At 35.9% G+C, this 12,728-nt stretch overlaps 1 protein-coding gene and 1 non-coding gene across 3 annotated transcripts in view; both read right to left on the bottom strand.

The window, feature by feature from the left end:
* Positions 1-393: 393 nt before the first annotated feature.
* Positions 394-12,728, bottom strand: part of LOC121325650 (cytoplasmic dynein 1 light intermediate chain 2-like) — a 22,441-nt gene continuing 10,106 nt past the window's right edge. The window contains exons 5-13 of one of the 2 annotated variants that reach the window (XM_041268487.1): positions 9,348-9,514; positions 7,190-7,283; positions 6,942-7,077; positions 6,697-6,808; positions 6,543-6,602; positions 6,016-6,057; positions 5,053-5,170; positions 4,471-4,587; positions 394-3,668 (exon numbers count right to left, since the gene is read on the bottom strand). In XM_041268487.1, the coding sequence (XP_041124421.1) occupies positions 3,562-3,668; positions 4,471-4,587; positions 5,053-5,170; positions 6,016-6,057; positions 6,543-6,602; positions 6,697-6,808; positions 6,942-7,077; positions 7,190-7,283; positions 9,348-9,514 (953 nt within the window). In that variant the 3' untranslated portion in view covers positions 394-3,561. The remainder of the gene's footprint in view (positions 3,669-4,470; positions 4,588-5,052; positions 5,171-6,015; positions 6,058-6,542; positions 6,603-6,696; positions 6,809-6,941; positions 7,078-7,189; positions 7,284-9,347; positions 9,515-12,728) is intronic. The other variant, XM_041268488.1, reaches the window with a different exon arrangement.
* Positions 8,628-8,760, bottom strand: LOC121326328. Its single transcript, XR_005951460.1, has one exon. It is a non-coding gene; the product is annotated as a small nucleolar RNA SNORA84 (small nucleolar RNA).

The raw sequence follows: 12,728 nt of genomic DNA, 5'->3' as shown, positions 1-12,728 counted from the left end.
TATTGAAGCCAGCACTTAAGACACGTGTTCTCATCTTTGCCGGCACTAGAAGCGAGATTCCACATGACTGCATCTGGTTAAAGACATACAATTAGACTTTTAATATGTTCAGGGTACACTTGCATTCCTAAATGCAACAGAAAAAAACAAGCAAAGAAAAAAAAAATCCTGTATATAAAAAAAGACTAAGCTAAGCTTTCTTTTTTTTTTTTTTTTTTTTTTTTTTTTTTTCTTTTTTTTTTTTTTTACAAGCATGTATATTTTGTTAGGGTTATGATGTACAGAGCAGTCACTTTTAACTTAGTTAAATTAAATACAATTCTATACAAAGTCTGTTCATAAAATGTTTGTACAATGCCAATTAAAAAAAAAAAAATCAAGTGCAAATTTGAATTCAAGCAGCATGAAAGTTGTTTTTATTTGATGTTGATGCCAAATACACAGCTTCCTTTATTATAGCCAGATCTTCATAACAGTAATCATCTTTCATTGGGAATGATTATGCTGTTCTTAAATTAAAAAAAAAAAAAAAAAAAAAAAAAAAACTGAATTTAAAAAGGTACAGGCATTTACTTCAGGGCTAAGCAGAACTACTGTCTGCTATGCAATTACAACCCTGTAGATACAAATTACAACGTTCTATATGAGCTCGGAAAGTGAAAGGCCTTAACCTTTTTTTGCACTTTGGTTTCTAATCCTTCCAAACACCGGTAACCAAACTGTGCAGTGTTCCAAAGCTGGCGAGACTTTAGTAATGCATTATCACGGACTGATATATAACAATTAGACAGTTTCAACCACTGAATAACTAGGAGCATCCGCTCAAGGGGGTTGCTGGGATGGCAAGACAATTCAAATTTCTTAAATCTCCCTCCCCTTCAAACATAACCACAACATGTGATCACTTGGAATAGGACAAAGGAAAAAATAAAATAAAATAAAAAAACAGAACAAATATTTATAGCATTCCTTGGGACATGTGGAAATAAGTATATGACTAACAGGACAGATTCCAGTTTTGGTTCGAATACAAATGAAGTGTCAACTTTAACAAAATAACCTGTTATACATATCCGATTAAATACATCGATTGGCAAATGCTAGGATACTCTTGATAAATATTAAATGAAAAATGTAAACAATTAATTTGGGGTACAATTACAAGTGCTGGCTTGATAAATCAGGAGACTGCTCATTTAAAATGCAGGTAAATACTCCCTAGTTTTCTTGAATATTGTGTTTTGACTTAAAGCAACAGCCTTTACACATTAGGCTAAGTTATGCCCAGCATCAGCGGTATACTTTGCTGCTTACATTTGCAAAATAATAGATCCAGACATTTCTTTTAGTACAACAAATTCGTGCATGCAACAAAAAGCAGACTGCACAACTTGACTTGTGGTTTTCCCTTAAGAGCAAAATTATTACAGAGAATTCAACACCAGTAGTGTTTACACATTAAACGCATGTGCCATTTCAGTAACCACAGAATCAGATTTGGAATGATGGCTACTCCAGATCTTGACCAGAGATATTTCTATCTGATGAAACGATGGGCCATTTCTACTTGGACTTCTTTGGTTCCAGGTTCCAATTTTCTTTCATTTTTTTAGGAACAGTATTTTCTTTTATTGAAAAGCATTCAGCTGCTTTACCCGACTCAAGACTGGGTGAGGGTGGATGTACAACACACAGCAGTTTGTGAAAGACTCTAAATCAAACACACACTTAACTATTCTTGCATCTAGATAGATAAGAAGGATTTGCCTATAGTGATTTTTTTTTTTTTTTTTTTTTTTTTTTTTTTTTTTTTTTACAAACTACACACATATACCCCAAGAGAAAATCGGTATAAAAACATCCTGACACCTTCACAACAAGGTTATTTTTGTAACCCTAAACATTCTGATATTTTACAGTGTCAGTAAAACATATTACTTGGAATCCATAACAAAAAAAAAAAAAAATTGTTTAGATTTACAATCATCCAACCCAAGTGAGAAAGTGGGGAGGTTTAAAAGGAGTGCCAAAAGCTGTACGGGGAACTTCTGTTTAACCAGTTTTAACTGACCTTCATACACCTGGACAAAAATGTATTCACCTCTGTTGATACCAATCTATATACTGAAGAATAAAGGGGTAGGTTTTGCAAGTAGTGCACCAGACTGTCATTTAAAAATGGGAATGTTAGAACTAATGGCACACTACCATTACATGAATTGTCAGATACAACTGATTTGTATGAAATACATATTAAATTACGACTAAAAGTTCAAATGATAATTAAAGAAAATATAACCCCCGAAATGAGCCTAATATTCTGTTCTTTCCCATTGTTACTGATGTAAATCTTATTAGGTCAAGCTATGTTTCAGCTAATTCTATTCCAGCTAACTGTTTTACCACTCAACCTAGAATGCTGGATTAAAACCCAAAACAGCTGAAGACCCAGTTAGCCCACAGAACTAATCCCGCAGTCATCTCACAGTCCTTTCACAAGTGAATGTCCTCATCAGACAATAAAATGTTGCAGTGAGTGTTTTATAGTTAACTTCACTGCATTTAAAAGAAAATACACCACTGAAAAACCATTCAAATGGTATTGGCCAACATAAAAAAAAGCCACTGGATTGGTATTACAAAACAAAAAATAAATAAAAGGAAAAAATAGATCCAGTAAAAAAAAAGACTGTTTGTACTACAGTGCACATTTGAGGCAATCACCCACTATGACAGTAAACTGTGCCAGGCACTTGAAGCTATAGCAGGTAATAGATTCGCTCCCATCAACAGCAGACTGAATATCCTTCACACAATCTAAAACGATAAACATTACAATGTATTTTTTTCTTTAATATATTTCTCACGATTTGTGTTTAATTGTTTATTCAGAAGAAAATTAAGCTCACGTTAACGTTGTAATATCTGAATTACATTTAGAGAAACTACTTCCCTGCTCTTTAGTACAGCACAACCTCATATGCCAATCAGTCAATCCATTTGCCACATTAGTGTCATGAAGTTACTGGAGATTAATAGTGTAACTATTCAACTTTCTTTTCCTTTAAAATATTTTAATGAAAAACAAACAAAATAAAAGGTTGGACTTATACATAAATAAAAACTGATCCATAATGTATCTATAGTCATTACATTATTACTAACTTTGCAGATATTTTAAATGTTAAATACTTTAGGCCAGTTTTCCTTTTTATTTTATTTTTTATTTTTTTAAGTACTTTCTTTCACAAGGGCCATTGTGCCAACAAAACTACACCAGTTTTCTGGTCACAGGGAGGGTATAAAGAGCTTTCAGAAGCTAAAATGCCATTCAGACAAGGGATTTTGCAACCTTTCAGTAAGTGCACACACTGTATTACCTGGTACACCTTAAAATACAGGTGAAGCCCTTTAAAAACTTTGCCCTAATATCCCCCTAGACTTTCCAAAAAAAAATAAAAATCGCCATCTGCCACATTAGACAAAATCCTTGTCTGTTTTGGATTTGTATACAGTTACAATTTGGTCGTATTTTTTTAGTGGACAACGTGGCAGGTACACTCAGTCTTCATTCTCTGTTGGGGAAGTGTCGTTGGCCGATATGGAGTCTGGTTTGCGAGTCATTCTATCCAATTCCGCCTGAACGTCAGTCAAAACTGGCTTCTGCCCTTGAAAAAAAGAAACAAGAAAAAGAACAAACAGTAATTTTATGTAGCTGCTGAGGATTGGCACAAAATAAAGCTATTTTAAAACTAAATTTCAACATATAAAGAACAATGCAGGTCAAATAGCCATATAGGGAGTATGGACAGTTTAAGCTATCAGTATTAAAACTATTTCACGGTCATATGCGAGACAATAGAAAGGATTTCTGCAAGTATCTGTTTTTCAGTTCATAAATTACTGAGAAATGTCAGATGCCTTTTGCGCATGTTAAAAATGTCAGCTGCTAAAGTGAACACAGGGTAAGTTTCAATGAGGTTCCCAAGTCAAACAAAAAAGACTAAATAAATAAATAAATAAAGCGGACCAAATTAAAACATACCCATTTAAAATACTAAACACGAAAAAACCCACACCTCAAAAGTATCTTCCTTTTAAAACTAAAACAGTTGTTTTACATCAGGTGAAATTCATCCAATAAAATGTATCTGTTTAGGTATTTCATTGTACTGCAATTCAAACCAAGTGATGTTACACACATCCTTTAAATCAAGATGTGGGCACAGCTGGGATTGTCCTTTCACTTTTTTTTTTTGCATTTTAAAAACAGCAAAAAAATATTTCACCAGCTACTTTTGTCAGTTTTCACATCTTTCAAAGTCTGAGTTGGATCTCCAAGTTCTGACTTTATCCAAAGATCTTTCTGGCAGGGTGGTAAACGCTATCAGTAAATCTGCAGACTAGTGCTCAGTCCAAAGGAAACAGCGAGCAGCCATTAGTAATGTGGGAGCCAGTTCTACCCCATACCTGCTTTTTTGGCAGAGCTCTGCACTCCACCAGCGCTGGGGCTCCCAGGAGAGCCTGTCTTTTTACTCAATAAGCTGTTGAAGAAGTTAGCCAGCACTCCCTCATTCGCTGCAGCACCTGCAAAACAACCATCACTTTAAGAAACACAAAAAAAGACAAGGCTGGCAGGTAACAAGTCAGCAATAGAGTGAGAAATGCTGATTTAAAAAAAGGAGGTACATCAAAAAGAATATTACATGAACAAGGTCAGTTAATAGTAAACATTAAAAAGACATTAAAAAGTGCCAGTAACACTGCCACCATGTGGACCTTAATTTAAAAACAAAAAATGTACCAGACACATTCTTATAGCTTTCCATCTATGTCTGTTAACTGGATTAACCTTACAAAACTCTTATGGGGATTATAAAAGATATAGACTTCCTTGGAATGTTTCAAAAACACAACTAAAGAAGTTTTTTTGTTGTTCATTTTCTTGTTTGTATTGAAACTGGATATTGCCATTTAACCTTTAACAGGCAATGTCATATGTTAGAGAGATACAAATCTATTTAAAAAAGTGAACTATTGGTGAATACTTACCTTTCATATTCGGATCTGGTTTTTTCACGGCCGTCATTGGAGACACACTGGCTACGTTGGCAGGTCCAGAGCGGCTTGAGGGTCGAGGAGATCCAGTTGGAGCTCTTGCTGGAGATTCCTTTGTGAATAGAAAACACACATTTGGATTTGACTTCACACAGACGACATACAAAAAACATTAATACTGCCAAGCAAAAGCCATTGATGCAATACCGCATGATGCCTAAAAATAAATGCATTTAAAAAAAAAAAAAAAGCATTACATCGATACATGCCCTGTTACCAAACACCTTATGAGTGAAAGAGAACTCTTACCTTTAAATTAACAATTTTAAAAGGAATACACTGAGATGCAGCACAACACATTTTTGGATGCATATTGACAGCTGCGGTAGATAAACAATCGATGCACTCAAACACTCAAAAACATTTAGGCAGATGCATGCAAGCAGATCTTAAGAGCATAGCAACAAAAATATGGTCACTGTTTGGAGGAAAGGTTCAGGTGATTTTCAATAGACATAAAATATATTCTTGTATGCCTGGAGTAACAGACCGATCCATTCCATGTTTATTATGTAGATCTAAAATACCGCCACTGAGACGGTTAAAATATGCAACGTGCCTGAGAGGATCCTATTTACAGAGGAGCATCTCTCTCTTTGGCTGGAGACTTTGCTGTGGAACAATATGGAGGAGACTGCAAAGAGCTTTCAAAAAAGTGAAGAAATCTTTTAGAAATAAAACTTAAGAAGTTGGAGAATTTATTTAAAATCCTTAGGTTACCACCAAGTCCATCCTATGTGTGATGGAAGTGGATAATGATTCTACAAGCTACTACAATATAGTAATGGGTGGTCTGTCATACGGGAAAAAATACTTATATTCCACCAAGCATTCTACCAGTATATGTTATTACAATAATACACATCCAACACGAAAATAGGATAATACAGTACTTACATTTGCTCTTGTTGGTGTTGCAGGCTGCTTGGCTAACAAGGACTACGGAAAAAAAAGATTTATAAAAATTAATTATCCTTTTCCAAGAGAACCGAGCCAAGTTCCACCATAACCCCTGGAAGACGAGACAAGACATCTGCAACAAACTGGCAGTGAATTACAGTCAATCTTAAAATGGACCTTTCTAAAACAGAAAAATAGTACTCTGCCAATTTAAACTTTAAGTGCACCAGCCTGCCTACCAGTTGGGGGGGGGGGTTGGAACTAAATGAAACACAAGGATTACATGGTACCTTGCTTTTATCATACATGTACAACTGTGATGAAAACAACTATAGATTCCATTTATGATTCACCATTTGACGTTTGAACTGACAAACATTTTTATTCAGGACACATGCAGCTAATTATTTACAGAGGTTGTCAAAGGCATTTGTTTTACTCTGACATACATATTTCTTTGGCATTCCCTACACCAACAACATTAAGCTTGGAAATACTGGAGTTATAGTAAACCTCTACTTTACCTGTTGCTTCATAAGGAAAACCTGCTCATCTTCTGCAGCAACTTCTTTATCATGCACCAGCTATGCGAAAACAAAGAGTAAAAAGGTTGTAAGTTAGCATTCATGCATTTTTCATACAGTTACAAATACTTGTTTACTTCTCACATGCATTTACCTTTCTTACAGGAGGCTTTACAATAAAGTCTTCAAAAGCATCTTCAGGTTTCACCGTTGTGAAATTTTCATGCAAGATAGCTATTTTCTTCTCATTGTCCCATCCAGATGGGCTACAGTTGATAAAACAAAACGCCTTAATTCAAGTCATAAGACATGCAACTCAATGGAAAAATCTCTAATTTGCTGGATGCTGTGCACACTTGGCACAGCCACGGTTTTAGTGCAGAGACCAATGCTACTTACATGAAAACTGCATCTTTCTCTACCACTAAGGCAGATGTGGTAAACTGGAAATCATACATTTTGTGAACAATGTATTTATAAAGGAGGTCTAGGTTCTTTTCTTCTTTAACTGAAGTGTAAATCAAGGCAGCCCCATCTGAGAGGTGATTTACTTAAGGAAAAAAATGTTTCCATGAAAAAAGAAAGATCTAAAGAAAACAGATTTGATGTATAATCCAAAGGCCATTTAGGGAATGTGAAAAGGATACACTGTAAGCAGAACCGTCGGATGTGGGACTGGATGAAGTCAAAGTGCTCCTCTCTGTAGTCATGCTCCTTTTCCAGCACACTGACAGCATCACACTGTAAAGGGGGTCAGAGGCACTTCATTAGTCTGGGTGACATTACAAACTCTGCTATAGAGACGCATAATCCTCAACTGGGTCACAGGCAGCACATATACAAGGCCCCTCCCAGTTTTAAATGGAAATGCACTTGCATTACATTACCACAAGATGGCACCATGTAAAACAGGAAAGACCTTGTTTAACTGGAAATGCAATAATACCTGCAATTAAGTAAATTAATTAAAAAAGCATTTTGAACAGCAGGCATATACAGATATAGAATATTTGTAAATATAAGTTGTGTGAATGTGTAGTAAAATCCAGTTACATCTTGCACATTTTGGTTGCTCTAGACAAGTGGGTCCACTGCCCTGCTGGGTTTTGTTCCAACCAAGCACTCAATTACTTAATTGAACCCTTAATTGAAGTAATTGGCTTAATCTGACTTAAATAGTGAAGGTTATAAAAAGTTGGATAATTTAAGTTCCTTATACAATTGTATACCTAAATTGAAATCTCCACCTGTTTAAAATAATTAAAATGCTCAGATTAGGCAAGTTGAGTTCAATTAAGGGTTCAATTATGTAACTGAGCGCTTGGTTTGAACAAAAACCAGTAGGGCAGTGGTCCCCACGACCAGGATTAAGAACCAATGGTCTAGACCAGTGGTTCCCAACCTGTGGTCAGTAAAAAAACTACCAAAATTCAGTTAAGCAATTCTTGCAAAAACCAATTTGGCACACAAATCACACGTTGTGCTACTAATATTATTAAGCAACACAACAAGCAGCTTTAACCATGCGATATATAATTATAAGATATGGATGCAGTCATATACATCCCTTGTACCCCTGCAAATAAAAAATTAGTTAATGCCAAACCAACAAGGCATGCACACGAAAAAAAGTAAACACAGCATATAGACTGACAAGTTCCTTGACAAATCACCACAGGTTCCAATGTCCTTCCCAGGTTTTATCAGTTACTTAAGAGCTTCTCTAGATGCAAGTAAAAATGACAGACAAATGATAAAGAAATTTCCTAACAAAGTTTTTGTTCAGAAGCCATCTGTTGAAGCAATTTTATGGCATCATATGAACCATAAGAGAGAGACCCAAGATAAGATTATTTAGAACATTAGTACACCGGCCACTTTATTATAAAATAAAAGCATTATAATGAGTTTCATCCATGGACTTCAAATCTACCTCTTAGGCATTGACGAAATTGACAAACCAAGTCTCAAGATGATCTGGCAGCATAAAGGCAACCGAAGGAGGGCACTTAGCTAGGACCCCTTTTCCAGATCACATTAAAAATTCTACCATACCTTTCTTCATCGTAATCGCAAATGTTAAATATCTGTTTCTGTATCCGGGCTATGGAGGCTGCTAAATAACAGATTCCATGCATACAATTACAGAGTTAATTTTTGCCCTTTTCAAAAACCAGCAGTAATGCACAGAGTTTGCATTCTCCAGGAACCACAGGGCACAAAAACTTTTGTATATATATATATATATATATATATATATATATATTTCATATATGAACAGATGTTCTTGGACAGATGTTTCCCTCAACTTAAAATAAATTGGAATATTTAACCACAAAGCATATTTTAGTTATATCTTCTACAACATGTCTACAAAAGGCTGCAAACCTACTGTTCAATAGAATAAACTTTTACACATTGTGTAGTTCATCGATTACAATTAAAACCATAAATTACTAAATTAAAAAGGAAACTTACATTTTACCATTGTATTTTAAACTCCATTCAGTTTTCACTTACAGTGGTTTAACATGTATTAAGATACTGTAAATGAAACTTTTTGAAAAAACATAAGTCAATGCAAGATCCTCAAAGAAAACGCCACATTACAGATAAATATTTAGTAAACACACAACGCTTCTTGTCTTTTTTGTTTAAAACAACAACCTTTACAGCGTACTCTATGAGGTTCTGTCTTTGGTAGACCTACTAATAGTACCAATATCACTACTAAGGTGAGGGTAGCAACTCATACAACTCTTAGCCCCAAGATATTGATTAACCTTTAATGTTAATTCAACCTACCTTTGTGCAAACTACTAGCACTGGAATGCCCAGGTTGTTCGTGAGTACATTCTCTCCGAGTGGCAAGACAACTTCCTCGTCGTCTGTCCCCGATACTGGTCCTCGTCTCTGGGGAGATCCCTGGAATGCCCCTTCTGGCTCTACATACTCTTGGAAGTGCTTCACCACTGTGGGGACAACAATGACACGTATCATTAGACACCACAGCCATGAACATTCCCCCCACAAGCAAAGCTGGACACTGCTATCAATTCTGGAACTCATACTGTTAATATTGAATTTATTAATAAATGTGTTGTTCCTGAAAAAATCTCATTTTTATATATAAATTCTAGGATAAACTACAACCAAGAGCAAATACAAAATGTACAAAAATGTCCATAGAGTTAGCGCATTACCCCATCCTACATATTGTTTTCTGAGTGAGGACCTACAATGTGTACTGTAAGCAATGACAAATGACATGCAGGACATGTATGCCCAATATCAAAGAACCAAGTACAGCGTATTCAAGGCTTTACAAATCCAAGCCAAATCACAGGCTAGAAAAGGGAGGTGCCTGTCCACATGCCTGCACAGTCAAGATAATTATTACATTACTGCACCCTTGTACTGCAGGGATGGGTGCTCCACACTATTCACAAACATTTTCTTTTTCATCAGGTTCTCTCAGAATGCATTTGAGACATTTATGGGCAGCCAGTCAACTTCTTATTGCAGGTAGGCCTAAGCAATGATTTTCTAGAACCATGCTTGTTACTGTAGATAACCACAGAAAGAAACTCTCCTTTGATCTTAATAAACAGTTGCAATGTAAAACTGAAAGACTGAAAAATGACGCATACCATTAAAATCTTAACTGTGCATGACTGTCCCCAGGCACTGGAATCAGCCAATTTGATAGACTGAAGTATAAATTGTGTTAAAATTACTAAACATGCTAGCTGTTGGTTAACCCCACCCAGTAATCATAACTTAATAGATCAAACAAAAGTAATGTTGAAGTCCAAGGCTCCACTCTGTTCACAAGCGGTCACTGACCTTGTCAGACAAAATGACAAAGGTGGTGAAAAAAGCTATATATATAAAAAAAAAAAATTGCGGTGGTGGTCGTTGTTAAGGGCGCTGTCTCGACCTTTTTGCCCACTCCTACCTCCAGACTTATTTCTCCTTACACCTCTCCTCTACTCTCGCCCCCTCCGCACCTCTGCCACCGGCAGATTACTTGCACCCCCTGCTTCCCTGCTCCTTCTCCACCCTGGCCCCTCAATTGTGGAATGACCTACCCAAAGATACCAGGACTGCTCAATCCCCAACTACCTTTTGGTGCCTCCTCAAGACACACCTGTTCAGACAGCATCTGTAAACTTGCAACTCAACTATACTAGTCTACATGGCATCATCTACTTGAACTGAACTGCTCCACACTTTGCTGTATTCTACTACTGCTCTCAACGACAATGACATTTTCTGTATCTTGTACTTGATTTTACTCTTAAATGAAACCGTATTTATAATTTCTCCTATTTTAGTTGTTCTTGTCCATTTATAGCACTTAATACTTGCTTTTAATGGAATTTACTCATAACCAAATATTTAAGTTTAACTGCTCTTAGTTGTAATCACTCAAATGTATTTACTCATTTGAATTTGCTCTTACTACTGATTATTGTTTTTATTCTGATTTTCTAATGTGATAACTAATTTGTCCAGGATAAGGGCAACTGATAGTAAATAAATAAATAAATACATTATTAATAATAAATAAGGGGCCAAACCATCATTGATGGACTTGGTTAAGGCCAATTTAGAATCTGTCTCTAGGACACTGGATTACAGAAACGCCTGCTACATTACATTGGGTTAGTACTGAAAATCAACTTTATAGAATACTAGAAGTACTCCAAGGACTGGTACACACTACTTTCCAGTCTGGCTTGAAGTTATTTATTTTTGGCCTTTTGCGCAAATATTTTCTTGCAGTAAGCTCATCTAACTTCTCAGCATGGACAAGGAATGTATTCCCAGAAGCTCAATTATCTGATCTTCTAGAACAGTTACAGTTTCAAACTGAACTTGCAGTTTAAGAAAGCAACTTCAACCACCATCCTCTCTATGTTCTTAGTTAACCAACCCCTCTATACACAAACAGAAGTTGTTTTAGAAATGCTTTGATTTGATGCAAAACACCGTTCAGCAGATTCACACCAGTGCTCAAGGGGAATGATATTTATGCAAAAGTCCTTCTCGTGGGGAAAGCGCTATATATATATATATAGTGCTGCAAGACTATTCTCTCGTAAGTGAGCCTAGGCAGCTATCTTTAAACATAATAGAAACTCAGTACAATGCAGTAAGTAAACAGTTAAAAAAAAAAAAGACTGTTGCTTTAACTCTTTAAAACATAGCCCTATTCTTTTTGGGGCACCAGCGCACCAAAGGTTACGCACATATTACTCAGGCACCGTAAAAGCCACCTACCTGGCTTGTTTAAAAGTACAGATTCGGGGCTTTCCAAAGACATATTTAGTGTGTGTATGCGGTACTCCTAGCTGGAACTACGATCACCTAAAGTTAATCCTCTCATCATCTGACAGAGTTAATTGTAGGTTTCATTTTGAGTATTGCTCCGTCATTGTACCAGAATATTGTAATAATTGTACTGTGTTTTAAAAAATATAAATAACACCTCAGCAAATTATGAACAGGTTACAATGACAAAAACTGAACAAGTGAAAAATAACTTCTCCCTTATCTGCTTACAAGCAGAGCATTGCTAGATATGGAAGGTTCTTTTTGGCAGTCAAAGCAAAATTTACTTGTCGGCCGCAGTTTTGAATCCAAGGCCTTTCTATAAGAAAACCTGGCAGTCGAAGCAAGCATTTCATAAATAGAGGGAGTTGTCTCCAGTATTAGTTCGTAACAAATAAGTAGCGACTTTCTTTGAAATGATGTTTAAGAGCCAAAAGAGACTTCATGCGGTGAATTCGGAGAAGTGCTTATAGTTGTGTTTCATATTAATCAAAACAAGAGTCTTGGCAAGTAAATAAGGTGCTTGTCTGAAACCTGCTTGTGCAGGCAACTTTCAGAAAGAAAGAGGTCAGGCACAGTCCAAGCATGCTACAAGCTACTATAACGCTATTAAATTTAACATGTTTATTATACCTTAAATTTAAATGAAAATAACTGAACTGACCACTGTATGCTTATTCAAAGGCTTGTGATAAACCCCTACAGTCCCATACTTTGTTAACATACCTGTATATGAAAGTGAACTAATCCGAAAAATTGACGAGATATGCTGCTCAGAGGGAATACATTGTAGACCCAGGTTAATATCATCACACAGAATGATTGTTATATATAAAACATTTATTTTAC

This window comes from Polyodon spathula, chromosome 13 (genome assembly GCF_017654505.1).
Source record: "Polyodon spathula isolate WHYD16114869_AA chromosome 13, ASM1765450v1, whole genome shotgun sequence".
In the NCBI taxonomy this organism is placed as follows: domain Eukaryota; kingdom Metazoa; phylum Chordata; class Actinopteri; order Acipenseriformes; family Polyodontidae; genus Polyodon; species Polyodon spathula.
Note: the sequence above shows the minus strand (reverse complement) of the source record. Positions and strands in the feature narration are given on the sequence as shown.